The sequence below is a fragment of the Rhynchophorus ferrugineus genome, unplaced genomic scaffold (assembly GCF_030347505.1).
Source record: "Rhynchophorus ferrugineus isolate W39M unplaced genomic scaffold, kcgeb_rfMv2 rfM11, whole genome shotgun sequence".
In the NCBI taxonomy this organism is placed as follows: Eukaryota; Metazoa; Arthropoda; class Insecta; order Coleoptera; family Curculionidae; genus Rhynchophorus; species Rhynchophorus ferrugineus.
This window is the reverse complement of record NW_027472590.1, coordinates 28,872,527-28,892,783: the sequence shown is the minus strand read 5'-3', so window position 1 is coordinate 28,892,783 and position 20,257 is coordinate 28,872,527. Positions and strand designations below refer to the sequence as shown.

Genomic DNA, 20,257 nt, shown 5'->3' with positions numbered 1-20,257 from the left:
TTATTTTATATTACAGTAACAATGTTGTTAATAATTTTTTACTATTATAGTTTTATCAAATATGAGTTATTAGGAATTAGGAAATTAGGAATTGACAATTTTAAAAGTTTTTTACTCAAAAATTTTATAAAATGTGTAGAGACATTTGATCTTTCATCTAGTCTTAACACGATGTGTAAAGCCGGCATTAGAGCATCCTCATCTTCATATTCGGTTACAATATCAAAGTCCATCTTCCTTGGTAGAGAATGTGGCAAATGCTTCACGACGAATTAGTAGATCTATACGATTCGATATCGGTCAAAAGCTCTACCTCTGCCTTCGGAAAATTCTTATTCTTACTATCTGTCTTTTTAAATCATTAAAGTCCATTGAGTTAAAAAATGGGATTTTGATGATTCCTGTGACAACAAAATCTTCATCTTGAGAAGTCTAATTTGAACGGCTTTAGGAGTTTTAAGTTGCAATCTATACGAGTTTGAACCAGAAGATGAAACAAAGTTAGGATATTCGATGAGTTTTTCATTATTGCATTTACGTCTTTTATCAGAATTAGCTACGCAGAAATGACAGTCATCAGAATCTTAAGAATGCCCATTTCTTTAAAAAATATATAATGCTGTTATTTCCAAAAAAGAAGAAATATCAACCAACTACGTCCAATCATTCTTCTGAGCTCACTATCAAAAATCGTCGAGAAAGTAATTCTTTACGTTCTCAGTGAAGCTGCAAAAAATATAATTCGAGCTGCAAGACTAGAGAAGAATCTCATGACGAACCTCATTGTTCCTAGATTTGGCAAAGTGGACTTCGTAAAGTGTGGTATCATGGTTTAATATTCAAGGCATAAAAGCTTGGCATTCTTAGTGATCTTGTAAACTTGATACTGTCATCTTTGGAATACCAGTCACTCCTAGTCAAAATCGATGATTTTTTATTGAGTACGTTCTACAAGGTTCCTGAATATAACAATCAAGTGCTCAAATATCCAAAAAACTGCAAGTTAACCCACAAAAAAATCGAAGCTGTAATATTCCACCGTAAACTGAAACCAATTTATTTATCGAAAAATTTTATGTTGATCAGATCAAATACAACAAGCCAGTTCGAAAGTTTACGGTACACCACTCTCCTGTGTAGATCAAGTGTTCTAAAATAAGACGTCGAGGATGAGTCTCAATGTCCCATGGTATATTAGAAACAACCAAATCGCAAACTCAGTCAATGAAAGGTTTATAAAGTGAAAATATCTCGATTCACATCATTCTGTCGTCCGATGCTATCGCAGATTGGTAATTAAGAAAGGTACCATACCATTCCCATGTCATCCCGTCAATAGATTAAATTAAAAAGCACTTGATTCTTTCTTTGGCTTTCCTAGATTATTAAATCTCACTCTGTGTCTATTAATCAGTTCGTATGGCAGTTTGCGTTTGAGCCTACGCACTTCACTGTCATCGCGCACTTTTAATTTTTTGGTGAGTGCATTGGGATGCACTAATAGTCTTTCAGAGTACTTCGCACTAACACTTCGAATTACACTCGTTATGGGTTCTAAGGGCATATCGCGCTGAATCAGTTTGTTGGAGACGTAACATAGGGCATCGACGATGACTCACAACACTTTATTCTGGAACCTCTGAAGGATAGCTATGTTAGATTTGCTAGTTGTACCCTACAGTTCAATACTATAGATCCCAATGGGCTTAACTATTGACTTATACTGCAAAATCTTGTTATATAATGATAATATATATTTACGACTTTAGATCAGCCAATACATTTGGTTTAGTTTAAGCCCAAGCTGTTTGCGTTTGGTCACTATAGGTTTTTTCCATGTTAAACGTCGATCCAAATGCATTCCCATATATTTAACGTTGTCTGCTTGCATGATTATTCAAGTTCATGATTATTCCATTTTACTGAAGAACAAGTTCTTCTACAAAGGGTGAATGTCACGTGGGTAGATTATGTCTCAGTTACTTTGATACGCTACGTCTTTAACCACAATTCGACTTTGTTAAGATGAAGCTGGAGGTTTCTTGTGGCTGATATTAGATCCTCGTGTGATGATGAAACCGTTGCATTGTCAGCATAACTATGTTGCAACAGTAGTGTTTCTTGAGGTTGGTAGGTCAATTGTATACAATAGATGTAAAAATGAGCCAAGAATACTGCCCTGCGGAACACCTGAATACACTGGATGGAGGTCAGCGTATTCGTCGCCCTGTTTGACAATAAAATGTCTGTCTGTGAGGTACGATTTCTGCAGTTGAAGGTGCGTATGGGGCAAAAGCTTTTTCAATTTTGTATCCAGTCCACTGTGCCACAGCTTGTCGAATGTCTGTGATATATCGAGAAATGTAGCGGGGCAATATTTTTTATCGTTTAAGTTTTTGTTAATTTGGCTGACTAATCTATGTATTTTCTCTGTTGTTCCGTGTTTATTACGGAAGCCAAATTGATTGCCCGGAATAATATTTTTCTCCTCTGCGATTATTTTTAGTCTCTTAATGTATAGTTTTTCAAAAAGTTTCAAGATCACAGGTAACAGGCTTATAGGACGATAAGAGGAGACGTTTTCTAATAAATAAGTAAATAAAAACATTACATAATACGTTTCAATAACATTTATATGCGTTGTGTGGCCGTAATGGCATCTTCAATTATTTCCCGTATTTTTAAAAATTCCGGAATAATTTAATATTCTTTTATACATAACTAGCGACCCGCCCCGGCTTCGCACGGGTGCAATGCTGATACTAAATTAAATACACTACAGAAAAAATATGAACGTTGTATATAAAAACATAGCGGCCCGCTCCGACTTCGCACGGGCATAAAATATATATGCCTATGTCACTCAATGAAAACATGATTAAAATCGATCCAGTATTTTTGGTTCATTCATTACTGCCCTTGGCCTGCACGCATTAAATTTGGAGTAAAACAATTCCTCTTCCCCTATACTTACTATGAAGATTTCCTGCTATCTTTGGAATATCTAATCATACAATTTTTATTACATTACACATTTTTAAACGCAAATTTTAAATTTGTAATATCTCCGAAAATATTTGTTTAATTTACATGCTGTAAGGAACCATATTGATCTATATTAATTGCACACTGTATTTAAGGTACTTAATTCGATAAGGATTAATGCCGTATTGCTTAAAATAGCTTCGTAAATAAGCCATTTTCTCACGTAAAAAGTAAACAATAAAAATGGTTAATGTGGGTTATCCCTAAAAGATAAACATATACCATCGCGGACTTTTTTGTAGACCTTTTTATGGTGTACAATACTGTAGTACATTAATTTGTTCTAACTCGTAGGGTTAGGCAGCGTTTTTGCTAATTGCTAAATAAGCCTAAAAAAATAGGTTAATTTACGACATCACGTTAGAAACCTCTAAAATTAGCAATGTTGCCTTAGTATATTATGCATGTATTATACATATAAACCTTCCTCTTGAATCACTCTATCTATTGAAAAAAACGCATCAAAAACCGTTGCGTAGTTTTAAAGATTTAAGCGCACATAGGGATATAGGGACAGAAAAGGCGACTTTGTTTTATACTATGTAGTGATTTTTCCCTTAATTTCTGACGTAATGAACAGTGAAATCATATTTCTTTATACAGTTATGTAATTAATTTTAATTAAAAAAATGTACCCACAAGTATATTCTCCAATCAACACCTTTCCTCTCTTAAAATAAAAAGAAATCATCGTCCCCCCATACATACACAAAGGGGGTAGTGGAAAAAAAGCGAATAGCAAACCAATAAGCATCTACAAAACAAAGCCTAACCAATAAAAGCATTATCGCATTAAAGACGTAGGGGGGCGCCGGCGCCCTGGCGTCGCCTCTCCCCAATGGAGCGTCGGAGGTGGAGCGACGTTTACGACGGCCGAGATCGGGGCTAAGTTTGATGGCTGATGATAGTTGGTCAGCGTCAGCGCTCGCCTCAGCATCCATCGGTGATGTGACGTGATCAGGGGTGAACGACGGAAATCGGTGAACGATACTGAGTGCAGTGCTTGTATGGATTTATCGCAATGTAATTGTTTACACCATAGATACTCGATTATCATTGATTATATCGCTTTTATTTTGGTAATTATTCATAATATATCGACGTTATTGTTTCCGTGACAACTTCTTTCGGTACATTACGTAAAACGGCTCTAAGACAACAACTTAATAGTGCTTCAGACATTTCTCTTGTACCATAAAAATTAAAGCTTGTTATTATTCTAGAACCATGGCTGGTCCCTATATATCACCACTACCTGGTGACCTACTAACAGAGTACATGTTCGGAAGAAGGCGGCAAAGACGAAATCGCACTACTTTCAGTCCTCAACAGTTACAAGAGCTCGAAGCTCTCTTTCAAAAAACACACTACCCCGACGTGTTCCTTCGAGAGGAGGTCGCGCTGAGAATAAGCCTCTCCGAAGCCCGGGTTCAGGTAATTCGGCCTCTGTGTGAGACGTCCCGAATCATCTCGGCGTTTATTGCAGGTTTGGTTCCAAAATCGCCGGGCAAAGTGGCGGAAACAAGCTCGGCTTCAACTGCTTCAAGACGCGTGGAGGATGCGGTGCTTGGGGCTGAACTCGCCGCAGCTGATCATCCCCGGTCGGCCGTCGGTACCACCCTTACGACCACCAACGAGCGAGGGGTCGGAAAAACAGTTGGAGTACCCCGTGGTGAATCACCTCCATCAACCGCAGTTTCCCGGGCAGCAGACTCACTGTCCCCTGTCACCCGACAGCGAGGGTTCCCTAAGGAGTTCCCCAAGTCCTCGTGACTTGTCGCCGGGCGTTCCCGATGACCTGTCCGTGCCAAAGAAGTTGGATTCGTTGAACGCAGTAGAGAATAATAATACGATGATCTCTCATAATGTACAGATTTAGTGATATTACTTATTAAATAATAAATGTATTAGTAAATATTACGTCTTTTAATAGTCTCCATAAAATTATTTAAAATTAATTAAAGTAAAAAAAGTAAGTGCATCAAGTTTCAATAATCAACAAAATACTGACAAGTTTAAATTACCACACCGCTGAACATAATTACAAATTATCATAACAAAGCTTATTTTCACAACTGTAACAACATCAAAGCATCAAATATAAGTATACATGATCCTTCTTCACTTTCATGTTATCAGCATAAATATGAAATAATAAATGAAGCTATTCATTGAGAAATTCATATATTCAAATTAATTTAGAAATTAACTTTGGATATTTGACTTATTTGACTATATTGAGCATGTATATTAAAATACCAACAAAGACACCTACAATGATTAAATTAATTATTGATTTTTCAAAACTTAGATCTAAACAGTAAATAATTTATATATGAAATTCTTCTTAATAATTTTGTGTATCAAATTATCTTTATATAAACCTCAAAAAAACAAATCCTATTCAAAAATTCCAGTAAATCGATCAACTGTATGTGCCGAAAAAAATATACGCAAGTTGTATATATGTGATTAAAACTGTAGGATTTTGCTAGGATTCACTCCATATCATAAATATAATTCATTTTAGAAGTAGTGACAACACTGATAAGAATACTATAATCATCTTAAATCCAGTTTAAATGTTTAATAGTGTTCTATTTTCGTAGGTAGCTGGACCATCGAAATAAAAAGCATATGAAAAACTATTTCCGTTGTATTATGTAACAATATCAACTGAATTGGTCGACTTCTTTCTGAGTTTTGAGGACTCAAAGTATAGTTTTCGGTATCGTAGCGCTCCCGTGGTGTAACTAATATGCAGGTTTCGTCGTAATAAACGTTTAAGTAACTTGGAACTTTGTAACAGTAAAAGAGAACTTTATAAAAGTCTGCATTATATTGACGCAGTGACAAGGAATTTGAATTTGAATAAAAATTTTTATTTCTCTTTTGACTTTCTTTGTTTATTTAATAACTTTTAACTAGACATATTCAAGCCAGCATTCTAAATTTTTGAAACTTATAATTAGTAAGTCTTCTCAAGATAGGCGTTTTTCCAATGAACTGTTCATTCGATCCAAATATTTTACCACCCAGTCATTTCTTCAGGCATGAAAACAAGAAATAGTCGCAATGTAGTGAATAGTAGAGTAACTATTTCTTAACTTCTTGAAATTGATGGTGCAGAGTCCCCACAATATTTTTTTTCAACAAGTTTTTCCTTGCTTTCGTTTTTTTTGCATATACAATTAGGCATTATTTTTTCAATACATTAACAACACAAAAATCACTCTTTTCACTGTCAATTACTATTAATAGATGACAGTAGAGGGCAGCAATATTTTATTTAGTGCATTTATACAACGTGGGGCAAAAGTCCCACTACCATTTTGGCTGCCTATAACTTTGCTCAAAGAAAAGATACGTAAGTTTGGTTTTCATAAATAGTTTATTTGGTCTTTACGTTTTTTTTCCGTTATGATTGAAAATTTATATTGGCTAAATTTCGAATCATGTCTTGGTACCGTTCAGCAGAAACAGTAACTGCAACATCTTGGTCATTAAAAAAAAAGACCAATGATGTTTCCAGCATGAATATCACACCATACAGTTGTTTCAAGTGAATGCAATGATGTTACATGAATTAATTGAGAATTATGTTTCCCCAAAGCCGACTGTTTTATTTATTCACGTGGCCACTGAGAAGAAAATGGGCTTCATCGCTTAATATCATTTTAGACGAAAAATCGGCAATTTCACCAGACAGCCTTAGGATTACGTTACTGTACTCGTTACAACTCGTTAATCAGGATCTCGGTAGCGACTTTTGGACTAATTGAATTTGGTAGGGGATATTTTCAAATCAGTTTTCAAAATTGGCCTTGACCTACGTGCATTAATGTGTAACTAGGAACCCCGTCTCTGAATTAATATTTCTGGAGACTCTGTAATACTATCGCGCACCAGAGCCTCATTTTCAGCGTTACAAGACGTCCGTTGTCTTCCAGAACGAGCCCTGTCGTAACATACTGTCAAAAATTCGGATATAAACGATAAATTGTGGTTTTGTGAGGTATTGGATGATTAGAAAGTCACATAAAGAAGATGGCGCGCAATTAAAATGGTAGCGGGTCTTTTGTCCCATCTTATTTTATTAAATTTAGTTCTCAAAGCTACAAAAGGTGAAAAAAACATTCAACACACGGTATAAATTAATCTATTATGTATAAAAATATACGAGACTTTGTTATAAAACTAGGTACTATTTATAACAAAATAATTCTACAGAATTAACATATTAAAACAAACAAAACCTAGTCGACGTATATTTAGATATAGTTTCTCTCTAAACACAGCTTGGTAACATCAACAATTCTTTTAATATGCTTCTTAGACCATTCTACTATATCTTCCGCGTCGTTTTTATCGAGATCATCAATAGATTTCATGTGCTCGTACATTAATGGATGAAGCATCCACATGGTATGGTAATACTGATAATTCTTTATGGCTTTTCCCACTTCTTCGTCAAAACTGTCCTTGGTGAATACAGTGGTTTCAACACCGATATTTCGAAGATTCTTCAATAGCTTGTCATAATAATAATCAAGGAGGTCATCAAATGTACTACCGTCGAACAGATTCTGAACGCTAGTGAAGAGAAAGAAGGAAATATCGTCCAAGGGAGTTCCATAATCTGGTACTTGAAAATCAACCAGGACGCAGTGAGTTGGTTTATCGTTTTCTTTCTTAATCAGCAGATTGTTTGTCTAAAAATATATTAACAATATAAAAAGAATATCAATATAAAATGATGATTTAAAGGTGTGAAATTAATTTTGAGGGTTGGTTTTTTTGGTTAGAGGTGAGTATTATTGTTAAAAATTTGTCTATATTTTTAGTCCCTAGTTTTTTTTTTCGATTTTTTTTGAAAGTGTAGCGGATTTTAAGTTTAAGAGAAAAAACATTATGTATTATCTTTGAGTAGCGTTGGGAAATATCGACTGAAAACGACAATCGACTGTTTAGTAATTGACTACTTTTTACTGTCGACTATTTCAGTCGCTATTTTCAGTTCAACTGATTATATTACTATTTGCTATCGACTGTTTCATTAGTGTACTTTTAGTTACTATTTTCGGTTCTACTAGTTTCTTTCGACTGATTTTTTAACATTCTGGCTCTGACGAATTATGCTTACATAGATTTATATGTAATATCTGTGGTTTTATGTTTTTTTTTTGGTAGTTTGCTGGTAAATAACAATACATTATATATTAATATAACATTATCGAACGCTATTTTTCAAACTAATTAATGTAATAGGGCAAATAGATTAAAATTGTGAATGAAAGTAGTAAAATATATTTAATTGTTTTAATGGCAATAATAGGTAATATTTTTCTTGACTGACTTTTTGAAGTTTTTTGATAACCAAAACTTTTTTCCTAAGATCTTGAAAACTAAATATAGGTTCGAAAAATTTCATAAATTGAATCGATTCTAAATGGTTTTAAGAAGTTTTTACAGTAGCAGTTGTTAAATTTTGTAAAAAATATTAACGGTAAAGAGGTGATTGGTATAACTATTCCATTCCTTTTTCATAAATTCAGAGTAACACTAAATTGTAATATTAATTAACACTGCCAATTGCCCATTTAATGTAATTTAATATTAACTGATCGATATCGACTGTTTCGACTATTTTCAGTGGATAATTCCCAACGCTGCTTTTGAGTGTCTTCATAAAAATACAAATGCTTCATAGTCGATTTCACCATGCGAATATTGGTTTTGACTTTTTAAATTGGTGATTTTGAAACCAAAAACAGGGCCTTGAATAGACAAGAAATTTTGTAGGCGAGAATTGAAGACAAGAAGACCATACAGAAATAAGAAGAAATTCCTAGTTTTTGTGTAGATTCAAGACAGAATAGACCTAATTACAACTTAAATTGGGGGTATTTGGAAGAAACAATACACCTAGATGGATAGGGAGTTCTATTTAAGCATTTACAAAGTATATTTTTAGTACCTTTGACCTTTCATCGTTCTTTCGTAATATTCAGTTTTATCTGAGACAATATTTTAGTGTTCAAAATCTCTTGAAAGCGTTGAAAAATTATTGAACTCGACAAGTCCGGTGTTTAACGAATATGTTTTCCATACCAAGGAGCTTGTTTTATTTTCACTGATACTGAAAGTTGTTCTAACTGGAGAAATAAATCATCAATGACGAAATAAATATGAAAACAACATGTTTATAAATGCTATAGATTTCATTAGATAGACAAAATATGCCTGTGACGGTTGATTACTATTTTCATATGATTCAATTAAAGTAACTTATTTGTACACCTAATATTACTAATCCCTCAAAATTAATTCACAACTAGTCTAAATAAACTAGTAGTAAAACTAGTAGTAAATGTCAACATACCCAGCTATCGTAGTGTATAAGAGTACCCCAAACATCATTGACTTCGTTTTGATGGAAATCCACGAAAGTGTTGTCGGCTTTCTTAACTTCTTCATCCGTAAATCCATTTAGTTTCAAATAGTGCGAGAGATTTGTTTTTACCTAAAACAATAGACAATGGCTAAATAACGCTGGCATTATACAAATTTTTAAGTTAATACAAGGCGATCACTTAACAGAACTGTTATCTATTGCAATTAGCTTTGCGTTAATAACAATTACTTAGTCGCGTAGTTCAAATAAAACTAATTATTATTTGTTATGAAAACTTAATTAATTATTAAGGTCAAATCTTATGATTATTAATTTTTTTCTAGTGCAATCAAAATTGGTCTAATAAATCTAAATGGGACATATCAAAAAAATAATTATTTTTTTTTAATTTTTTTTATTTTGATTAATTTTTTGTTTTAGAAATATGGTCTCCTTCATCCGATATCTCTAGACTGCTTTAGAGACTCTATACTGAAGAAGACCGTGCATGCATACAAAAGATCGTCAATGTAATTAATAACCTTCAAACGGTGGGTAGACATCTTCAGTTTATGCATCTTGTTCATAAGATTCATTCGGTTTTGGGTAATATTCGATGTCATAAAGAGTAACGATATCTGTGTAGTATCGTCAATATTTATTCTGAGAGAAAATGTGCTGTATGAGAACATGATGGTTTTGCTTTCAGAAAGGATTATTGATCTTCTCTTCAGCTCTTCTTCAAGAACAATTTTATAAAAATATTTCTGGGAATTTCTGATCTGATCTGACTTGACAGACTAGAGAGAGGACCAAGCTCTCTAACGATTTGTCCCAGTGATATACGGTCATATTTGGTAAAGTCAATTCAGCACATGACAGTCCACTTACAATGAAATATTTTATATATTACAAAAATCGGAAAATACACTTAAGTCGAACTGACGTAAACACACTAAATGATTGATGACGTAACTGTTGTGCCAACTTACTTACATGGGCTTCTCAAATGATAGATTGCTGGTAGTATTTCGACGGAATATTATTTCCAAGAAACTTATTTTCACTCATTTTTATGTTTTTTTCTGAATAATTTTGTTGTTCTCTCTGTTTTCGTGGAGGAATATGGTTTTTATGTTTTTTATTCTTTGATTTTCCCTCCTTAATGTTTTCAATAGTCAACATAGTATTCATGATAGCCACCTCATAATTTTCTATGCACCTGTGATGTATTTTTTCCTTTCTTTTTGAGTGAGTAAGCGACTTTTACATCCAGAATTCTATGAACCATTATATTTTAAAAACACTATAGTTTGATTTCATTGAAGAAATATTAATAGATTTATTTGATTTTAGAGCTTTTTTTGTGGGTTCTTTTTTCTTTAATGAGTTTAGTCAATATTTTGGATAAAATATTAGATATTGATAGTAGTATGTATAATAGTCACTTAAAACATATTGTATACCTTATTTTGTTACTATAGAGACGTAGATTCATCATTATCATTCTGAATGAAACAAATAAAGAGAAATGGCGGTAGTGTGAAGCTAGATTTTGCATTTCGACTCCAAGGCGAATGAATTAAATTTTGGTAATGAATTGTATCCAAGCTAATAAAGCAACAAATTGATTGAACAAACTTTACAAAAAGCAAAGTTCATCGACATCTCTCATAAAAAGGCTCAAATCTAATTCCATCAGGTCTCTCAAAGACCTCATGCTTGAAGATCTATTAATGATCATTTAACAAAGAGCAACACAAAAGATCAAGGAGCAATCGTATTGAAATGCGAACGTATTGTATTAAGTAATAAAATATGTTTGTTATATATTACAAAATGCTTTTGAAACCATAGCATTAAATATCTCTTATCGAACGAAAATATTTATAGAACAACATAACACAGATTAAAAATAAATAAAATATTGTTATAAAAATTCCCTATCATTTTTCAAAAACAATTGTTAGTATGACACTTATGAATAGATAGGTTTGACAACAAGTTCAGCTGGCATAAAATTTGCACAATTGGCACACTTTTATTTTTTGTGATAGTTTATTCGATCCACTAAATCCTCAAGCAGAGGAAATATCTCGGCAACCACCTCTATGTTAAGTTAAATTTGGACAAAAAGCTAAGTCCATTAGACTCAAACTATACTAGCTAACTAATCCAGCGCTACCAAAATAAAGTTTTTTAATTAATTACCAAAACTTATCACTACGTAATCAACGAAAAACTGCACGTAAAACATGAAAGAAGAGTACTAAATCACAGCAACGAGGAAGCGATACAGCTACTGGACAACACGCAGGAAATCAGAAGATTAAAGTGAACCAAACCACACAAACTTAGGAAATACATACTGCTATAATTGGTGCAAGTACAACAGATCGATGGTTAACAAATTAATTCGTAAACTAAAATAATTTTAAGCATATTTATTATTCGACAGATTTGTTTCCTTCTAAATCGTTTCTTCTAAAAGCATTTGTGTACATCTAGAGTATTTTGTAGACCCACAAGGAGACCAATAAAGTGATGGGATACACACTTTCTATGATAGTTGGAACAAGAGTAGTGAAGATTTAATTATAGTGCGAGTTCGTAAGGTTTTTTTTCACAATTATTCTATTACTTAACAGCCACTATGTTGGTTAAATTATTACCTTATCATAATATACTTACCACTGTATGTAGGTCCTTGTCTACATAATACCTAAAAAAACACGGCCTGATATATTTATCAAATTTCTCCGGTTCTTTTATCTTCAGCCCTAATACAGTGGCATGAAACTTTGCCAAAGTGTCCAAAACAACTTTACTATGGTCTGGATCCAATCCCGTAGTTTTCTCTCCTGTTGAGTAACCGGACACTCGTAAATTTCGCAATACAATAATAGCATCGTTGTCCACTATAGGTCCTTCGTTGAGATTCAGTCTACCACCAACGAAAGGTGCCAAAAAATCAGCACCACTTTTTACATTGTTTCTCTTCAAAAACTGATCCAATACCGATGATACAACAGCATAGAAATTATATTCGAGCCTAAAAATATGCAAAACATACATCATTTAAAAAAGCTTCATATTCACATTAATAACAATTAATAAATAATCTTGTGATTTGAGAGTAGTGGCTAATTCTAGAGAATCATTGCCGCCATTCAGTAACCTTCGGTAGTCTAAGGTAGAATAAGCTTCATTAATTAAGACAATATTTTATACAGAAAATTGCTTAATGAAGTGATTTTCTACATGCCATGTATATATAATATAGACATAAGAAATACTTATTGCCAATATGGAATCACGAAGAGAAATAAATAAATATATATATTGATAAATAATTACGAATTGTTTTATTTTCTCTTTTCCCTTTCAAAATTATTTTAAAATTAAATATGTTTATAATATGGAGAATATTACATTTTTTATATTATAGGAGGTGAAAAATATACCAACATATTATAACATGAGTCTCAATAGGAATACTAGTTGAATTTATGAATTTAATATAGTTTATTCTATTCATATCATATTCTTCAAATATACATATAATTTTCAAGAACTGACAACGCTGCAAATTAAAATCCTTCTACCCATGATTCTTTAGAATTAGACACTTGTTGTTTCGAGCAGTGGCGGATTTACACATTTGTCGCCAGTAGGCTGTTCAAATTTTCCCGCCAGTAAGACCTCTGCAATTAGATCCCTAATTGACAATCATATTAATTAAGTTTTTCGGTCAATGAATTTATATTATCAATAGCGCCCTCATTACATAAACTTTTTTGCGTTATTGATTCTCAACTAAGAAATCGTTGTGTCAATTACGACATTTTAGGAAAGAATACACCAAAAATAGTTTTTGGGTATATTTCTGCGCTAAGAAGCTCGATCATGTACTACTTATAAGGTACAGTAAGGTTTACATTAAAGCTAATTAAACAACCATTATATATGTTTCTTCATTGCACTTACGAAATATTAAAATAAAATTTAAATAAATACTCTAAATACTCTATAATAGTCTGTTCAAAGTTATTTTGTACATACGTCATTAACATTTGTGTCTCAATGTTGCCGCATCAACTCTGAGTTTTAGTTCAGTTTGGCTTTGACATACAACAAAATTCTAATCTAAATTAAATAACTGAACAAAAATGTTATCAAATACAGTTTATTTTAACATTATAGTATAACCTCTTATCACTGTTGCTTTCAAGAATTTTGTATACGTCTGACAACCGGACGACTTTGACAGGCTCATTAGCTAATTCTAAAATGAATTTACAATTTGCGGCAGCCAACCCATTGAACATCTTGATAACGTATGTATAGATTTGATAAATTTGGATAAACTATAATTATTATTACATAGTCTACAGCCTGTTGATAAATCCGCCACTGGTATTGGGGGCACACTTATTTATTGGTCATATCTTACGTGAATGTAGTTTGCGTGGAAAAAGCTTCACGAACTCTCTCGCTCTCTGGAATAATTTTTCCAACTGCATCCAAGGTTCTTTTCTTTGATGTTTTCGTATTTTCCAATGTAACCAATATCCTATAAATAAAACGATTTATTTTATTTCCTGACAGAAACTATTAATTAATATTAATCAGTACTAATGACAAAAAACGTCCTACGGATGAAGAGACAGCATGATCTCTCAAAGCTCCTATCGACATTTCTATATATTCCATATTTTTGTACTCTATATGTAAGTCCTATCTGATTTATTCAACATTTCCTCATTTTTTCGCCCATTAATATTATAAACAGTGCTAGGCTTGCCGGCTTGGTTGGCGTAGTGGTAAAGGCGACAGGACGGTCCATCTACTGTTGCGATGGTCGCGGGTTCGAATCCTGCTGGGGCATGGTCGTAAATTTATGTTTGTGATTGTTTAATATTTGTGATTGCCCTAGGCAAGAGTGTAAAATCCGACAAGAAAAATGATCCCAGTCATGCCAGTACCCAGGCTGGATAAGACCGGATGTCTTCTGGGATGATTTATGAGAAGAAGATTTAGAAGGTTTTTGATTTCCTGTTGTTTGCAATGATTGCATTTATGATATAAATAGATATTATAGATATGATATATTTTTAGATACTTATGCCGCGTATCCCTACAATTTAACTACTTACACCTCTTTCGTCTCATATAACCCATAGTCTTTCTCTTCTTAGTCTGTCAAATACTTTTTCCAAATCAATAAAAGCTAAATATAATTGTTGGCAAACAAACAGAACAGAAAAAATAAATATTATATAATATTTTATGCCAGTTTCATCATATTCATTATCAGCTTATTGTTAAAAATAAAAACAGAACTTTGAATGTCATAAATCATTTAAATCTTCCCGGCCTCTAGAATGAATGAGTAAATAAAAAATATGATTTTGTACAGTTTCAATATTGGTATAATTTATGAAATAAAACAAGCAGACCTTATTTTCACAAAATCAACAAAACATATTCAAATTTAATGCTGTCTCATTTTGTGTGAGAAAAATAGCAGAATTATCAATGCCCGATATCTGAATTACATTGCTGGGTACTCGTAGTAGAAATATGATAATGTATATCGATAACTTTGTTATTTAAGCTGACATAATTACCTAGATAACATATTTACATTTGGTTAGGTTCTTCATTAAGGTTATAAATTTGAATTAAATATTCTTAATTGTTATGCCATATACAATGTGAATGTCATTCAAGTTAAACATATCACTTTAAATTAGAAATAACAAATTTTACAACAAATAATGAAACAATATATATGTTAAAGAAAATTATTTGAATGATGATATGAATGATTTTATTAGTGTACGGACATTTTTTAGATGCATTTATGTAACGTCATTGAAATAGAACTTGCGTGACCCTAGGTTAAGAAAAACCGACTCTATAAGAACTATAGTGAATTAATTTTGAGGGGTCTTATGGTTTTTTTTGAAACACTGTCGTTCGGTAATCTTTACTTTGTGGTGATATTTTATTTTTTATACTTATATTTTTATATGTTGATCATTTGAATATTCTCCAGCATCTTCATATAGAAAACATAATGTAAAATAGGCATCAAAAAGCAGAAGCATTTGCTGAATATCTAGAAAAAACTTTCAAACCAAACGAAACTAATATTGAACATAATTTTCCAGACATAGAAGCTGAAAATGTGATGATTGAATTAGTCACGCCGAAAGAGTTAATCAAAGTTATTAAAACTGACATTAATCCCAGGAAATCACAAGGCTACGATTTAGGAGAATTACTGCTCAAACTACCAAGAAAGGGAATTATAAAACTCACCAACTTGCATCAATAGAGCATTTAGATTAAAACATGTCCCAGACATTTAGAAGATAGCGGAAATTATAATGATACCAAAATCTGGGAAGTCAGCAAACGAAATAAAAGCCTACAGATCTATATCTCTGCTGCCAGTAATATCTAAGGTTTTTGAAAAACTTCTGTTGAAAAGAATAAAACCCATCATAGAGAGAAAAAACTTAATACCAACACACCAGTTTGGCTTGATTAACAAGCACTGAATAATTTACCAGGTCCACAGAATAACAGATGTTATTGAAAAAACCTACGAGAGTAAAAAATATGCTCAGTTATATTTTTAGATATAGCACAAGCCTTCGATAAAGTTTGGCATGAAGGCCTTATTCATAAACTACAGGAAATTCTACCAAAACAACACACCGAACTATTAAAATGATACATTACAACCAGAATGTTTAGCGTCAAACAAGAAGAAGCTTACTCTACAATAAAAGAAGCTAAAGCAAGTGTACCACAAGGAAGTGTACTGGGACCAATGCTTTATATTTTTATGCTACATTTGTTGATGATACTGTGATTATAGCTGTCGGAAACAATAGTGAAGTAATCTCACGAAAATTACAACAGGCAAGTGACAATATAAATAATTGGGCACAAGCTTGGAAAATAAGAATTAATGAAAGTAAATACGTACATGTGCAGTTCACTTATAAACAGACCGTACAAGCACCAATAATATTAAATAACACTATCATTCCATATAGCAACAACGTTAAATATCTCGGAATGAATCTCGATACAAAACTTCGCTGGAAGCAACATATAAAGAAGAAAAGAAAAGAACTGGAATTGAAATATAGGAAAATGTACTGGCTAATTGGAAAAAAAGTCAGTACAAGTCCTAAGAGGTATTGTGGGTGCACCCAAATAATATAGGACTGATTACCTACCTTCAAATACCCACAGTCAGTCAAGAAATCAAGAGAATTGCAAGGGGGCATGAGGAAAGACTCCATTCTCATACTAATATTGAAATATTGCAACTTGTGGATACCACCAGAACAGGACACAGACTCAAAAGAATCAAACCATCTGATCTTGTGTACTGTCGTGTAGTGAGGTGCATATATTAAAAAATTCAGCAGTGACATGTATAAATATTATTTCACCAGATACTGAGATAGGGCCGATGGGTCCTCCTAGTTATATACCTAGATTTAAGTTATCATAAAGACAAATTGTAGGTTAGACGAAAACGACTAGTAACAATGTATTAATTAAATAATAAAAAAATAGCAAATACAAAATAGGTCGGAATTAAAGTATGATCGATAGAGACGACGTTTGGTGAATAGGAACTTTGAATTAAGTATTTCACGTCATCTTTCCAAAAATTTATGAGATTTGACAGTTTATAATACAGAACAAAGATGAGAAATATCAACCACCAATTTTCTAATTTCAATATTTCATTATCAAAAGCGAGCTTATAAATGTTTATTTATTACATCACGGAAATATGTATACTTCAAGAAGGATACTTAATTAGTTCAATATTGGATGCTGCGAGGATATAACTTTCAATATCCACACGGCGTTCAATATATATATAAAGCTAATATGTAATACGGTTTTATTACCCAAAAATACATGAGATTTAGGTAAATTGGTTCCAAATACGTTTTGGCATTGATTATTGTTATTGTTAACACTTTTATTGTAATCAGGTCAGCAAACATCTTTATAAATATCAAAGATTTTTTAGAAAGTGGTAATCAGATGGAGTTTAGTCCGGTAATTATGTCGTATTGGGCCCTTATACCAGCCAAATATAGAAATATAATCACTATAAAATCACTTGTCTTATAACTTATTTGACTTTTGATCAATACGTAGTTTAAATTGATCATTTGTTAATTTTAATAAAAGTATATATAATAATTACTGTTTCATATACAACGTCATTCCAATCCCATTAAATACACAACACTTATCTTTCAAAGTGAAATCGAGGCTTGTAAAACTTCCATAAGTATCTTGCGTAAGAACATTGTGACTATGCAAAAAAATAAAAATATGAGAATCTAAGAAACTGTTAATATAAATTCTAGGAATCTAGTAAATCAAATAGCTTATATTAGCTGAAGATGGCCGACATTATACCATTAATATTATATGCATTACTACATGGTGTTCTGACATTTGCCTTGATAATGACAAACATTTAGAATGTTAACTACTAAACCTACCTAAAGTAGCCTTCAAACAATATGTTTTGCACTCACTCAATTACTATGGCTCGTATAAATAATTATAGTAAAACATTTTTGCTCATGCTGCATTGATCTGAATAAGTGACAATCACATGACCCTATGGTTGGTGTGCACCAGGTCTAATGGAGAGTTATTACCGGTTTTTCTAATAGGTGTCGTTTACTATGCGTTACGTAAGTTATGGTTTGACACATATGTCATTTTAATCTGCTGACATCAAGCTTCAAAGCTATATATGTTATATTTTTCGAAAGTAACAATACAATTTATATATCTTTGAAAATGTTAAGTTTCATACCTGAAAACGTACATTTGCGACACTCATTACTTTTATTGTTTAATAAAAAGAAAGAAGTTAGAGTAGGAGTATTGTAGGAAGGTGTGTGTTGCACTTGGATAAGATACATTATCGCACCCGCCGTACTCTCCAGACCTTGCCCCCTCCTACTATCAATTTTTGGCATCAATGGGACACGCGCTTGCGGAGCAGCACTTCCCCAATTTCGAAGAACTTAGAAATGGGGAAGAGAGACGGGGAAAATGTATAGAATCAAATGTTCAATACTTCAAATTATGACTTCTTGAATATACTGATCTGGCAATGACTTTCCGGTACACCTGGTACACTGGATATGGCAGAATTTCCCATGGGAGCTGCAAGAATGTATTTCTCACACCTTTTGCAATGTATGGCTGAGTGTTATCCGCAAAGGGATGATCTGACTTCTGTTACAGGCTATCATCTGTCTTTTTCGCATACTACGTAATATAGTTGCATAAACCATAATTTTGAAACGATTGAAATGGTATATTCAGTCAATTTGTAGGGTTTTCTATGTTGCTGTTGATTCATCAACCGCTAATCGGCTTAAAAGTTTTTTGAACGTGTGAACTGAGTTTTCATCCAATAAGTCTTGCAATTCACTCTTTGCGAACTTTCTTTGTATCCCAAATCGTTATTTACTAATGACACACTATCACGGTACAGTATCACCATCACAAAGTTTGTAAGAATGTTAAAAATAATCATTTAAATCAAACAACAAAATTAATTAATGTATCAAGATTAGCATCTGTATATACTAAATAACTCAATAACACTAAAAGGAAAACTTCGTCTTCGTCTTCTTCTTCTTCTCTTATTTTATGTAGGGAAATGTCAAATCCATAGAATTTAATATTTAGGTTAGGTGGTTTAACAGTTGTTTACATTATTACTGCCGATCGAAATACGTCTATGCCCTAATATGATATAGTCTATTCAAAGTTAATTTGTATATGCGTCATCAAGATTTTTGACATCAAAACGTCGCAATGTTGCCGCATCAACTCTGAGTTTTAGTTCAGTTTGGCTTTGACATACAACAAAATTCTAATTTAAATAATATAATTGAACAAAAATTATAATTGAACAAAAATGAAAATCAAATATAATATATTGTAACTTTATAGTATGTAAGATAGTAAGATATATTTAGTATCATGTTTCTTCCTATTATAATATCCTAAATGATAACAGTTTTACAGAAATCATTGCAAATGTAATTATGTTTAAACCATTTAATCATAACCGAAAAAGAATAAACATATTTACTTAATATCAAGGTTAAGAATTAAGCGAAATTTCGAATGTCTAGTTGAAATCCAATGACAAAAAAAAATAACGCAATACCTTAACATTATGGAACCGTAGTTTTCACCAGGAGCTGTTAGTCTGGATACCTCCACATCGGCTATTTTCTCATCTTCCTCGAGTTGCGATTTTAGTAACTGTTCGATATCGTTTATCTGGCGTTCCGACTTCATATTGATAACCACCGACTAGCCGTACAGAAAACTCGATACAAAATAGTTTCGTAGCGAATCTGTTATTTCTTTCAAACGAATTCCCACCATTATAATCGCATGTCACTTCAGAGACAATATATAATTGAGTACGATGACGGTTACATCAAGATTATATCTGTAAATATACGACGCATTATTAAATAATTATATAAATATCATTAGGAAAGTCATTGCGTACGCAATTCTTTTTTTGAATGCATCTTTTCTGTGGGATTTAGAGAAAGCGCTGCGATTATTTAACAGTAATTTTGCCCATTTTTTCCTCCGGTGAAATATGGACGAATCATATTTATTCCTACGATAAATATTAGGTGTACAAATATGATTCTGCCCTTTATATTGTTGGAGAAAAAGTTATATGGTCAACTTTACATCGTTAACAGAGTT

At 32.5% G+C, this 20,257-nt stretch overlaps 2 protein-coding genes across 3 annotated transcripts; one reads left to right on the top strand and one right to left on the bottom strand.

Annotated features, from left to right (window-relative positions):
- Nucleotides 1–3,956: 3,956 nt before the first annotated feature.
- On the top strand, nt 3,957–4,962 carry LOC143205323 (retinal homeobox protein Rx3). 2 transcript variants are annotated; one of them, XM_076418564.1, is made up of 3 exons: nt 3,957–4,068; nt 4,269–4,479; nt 4,532–4,962. In XM_076418564.1, the coding sequence occupies exons 2-3, from the start codon at nt 4,273–4,275 to the stop codon at nt 4,922–4,924; spliced, it is 600 nt and encodes a 199-aa protein (XP_076274679.1). In that variant the 5' UTR covers nt 3,957–4,068; nt 4,269–4,272; the 3' UTR covers nt 4,925–4,962. The 2 variants fall into 2 exon arrangements, with proteins under 2 accessions (XP_076274679.1, XP_076274678.1); XM_076418563.1 differs by having other exon boundaries at nt 3,983–4,124.
- A 2,226-nt stretch (nt 4,963–7,188) lies between these two features.
- On the bottom strand, nt 7,189–19,900 carry LOC143205177 (uncharacterized). The gene is made up of 5 exons (XM_076418282.1): nt 19,695–19,900; nt 13,893–14,012; nt 12,131–12,491; nt 9,428–9,568; nt 7,189–7,757 (listed from the first exon to the last, which is right to left on the bottom strand). Exons 1-5 carry the CDS (start codon nt 19,826–19,828, stop codon nt 7,317–7,319), a joined length of 1,197 nt encoding a protein of 398 aa, XP_076274397.1. The 5' UTR covers nt 19,829–19,900; the 3' UTR covers nt 7,189–7,316.
- Nucleotides 19,901–20,257: the final 357 nt, after the last annotated feature.

Excerpts from the sequence above, each read along its gene's own strand:
- LOC143205177 (XM_076418282.1), bottom strand. The coding sequence starts at position 19,828 with ATGAAGTCGGAACGCCAGATAAACGATATCGAACAGTTACTAAAATCG. Across the intron at positions 12,492-13,892 it reads TCCACGCAAACTACATTCAC|GCTCGAATATAATTTCTATG; the intron begins GTAAGATATGAC and ends GCATATTTTTAG. Across the intron at positions 7,758-9,427 it reads TTATACACTACGATAGCTGG|ACAAACAATCTGCTGATTAA; the intron begins GTATGTTGACAT and ends ATATATTTTTAG.
- LOC143205323 (XM_076418564.1), top strand. The coding sequence starts at position 4,273 with ATGGCTGGTCCCTATATATCACCACTACCTGGTGACCTACTAACAGAG. Across the intron at positions 4,480-4,531 it reads TCTCCGAAGCCCGGGTTCAG|GTTTGGTTCCAAAATCGCCG; the intron begins GTAATTCGGCCT and ends CGTTTATTGCAG.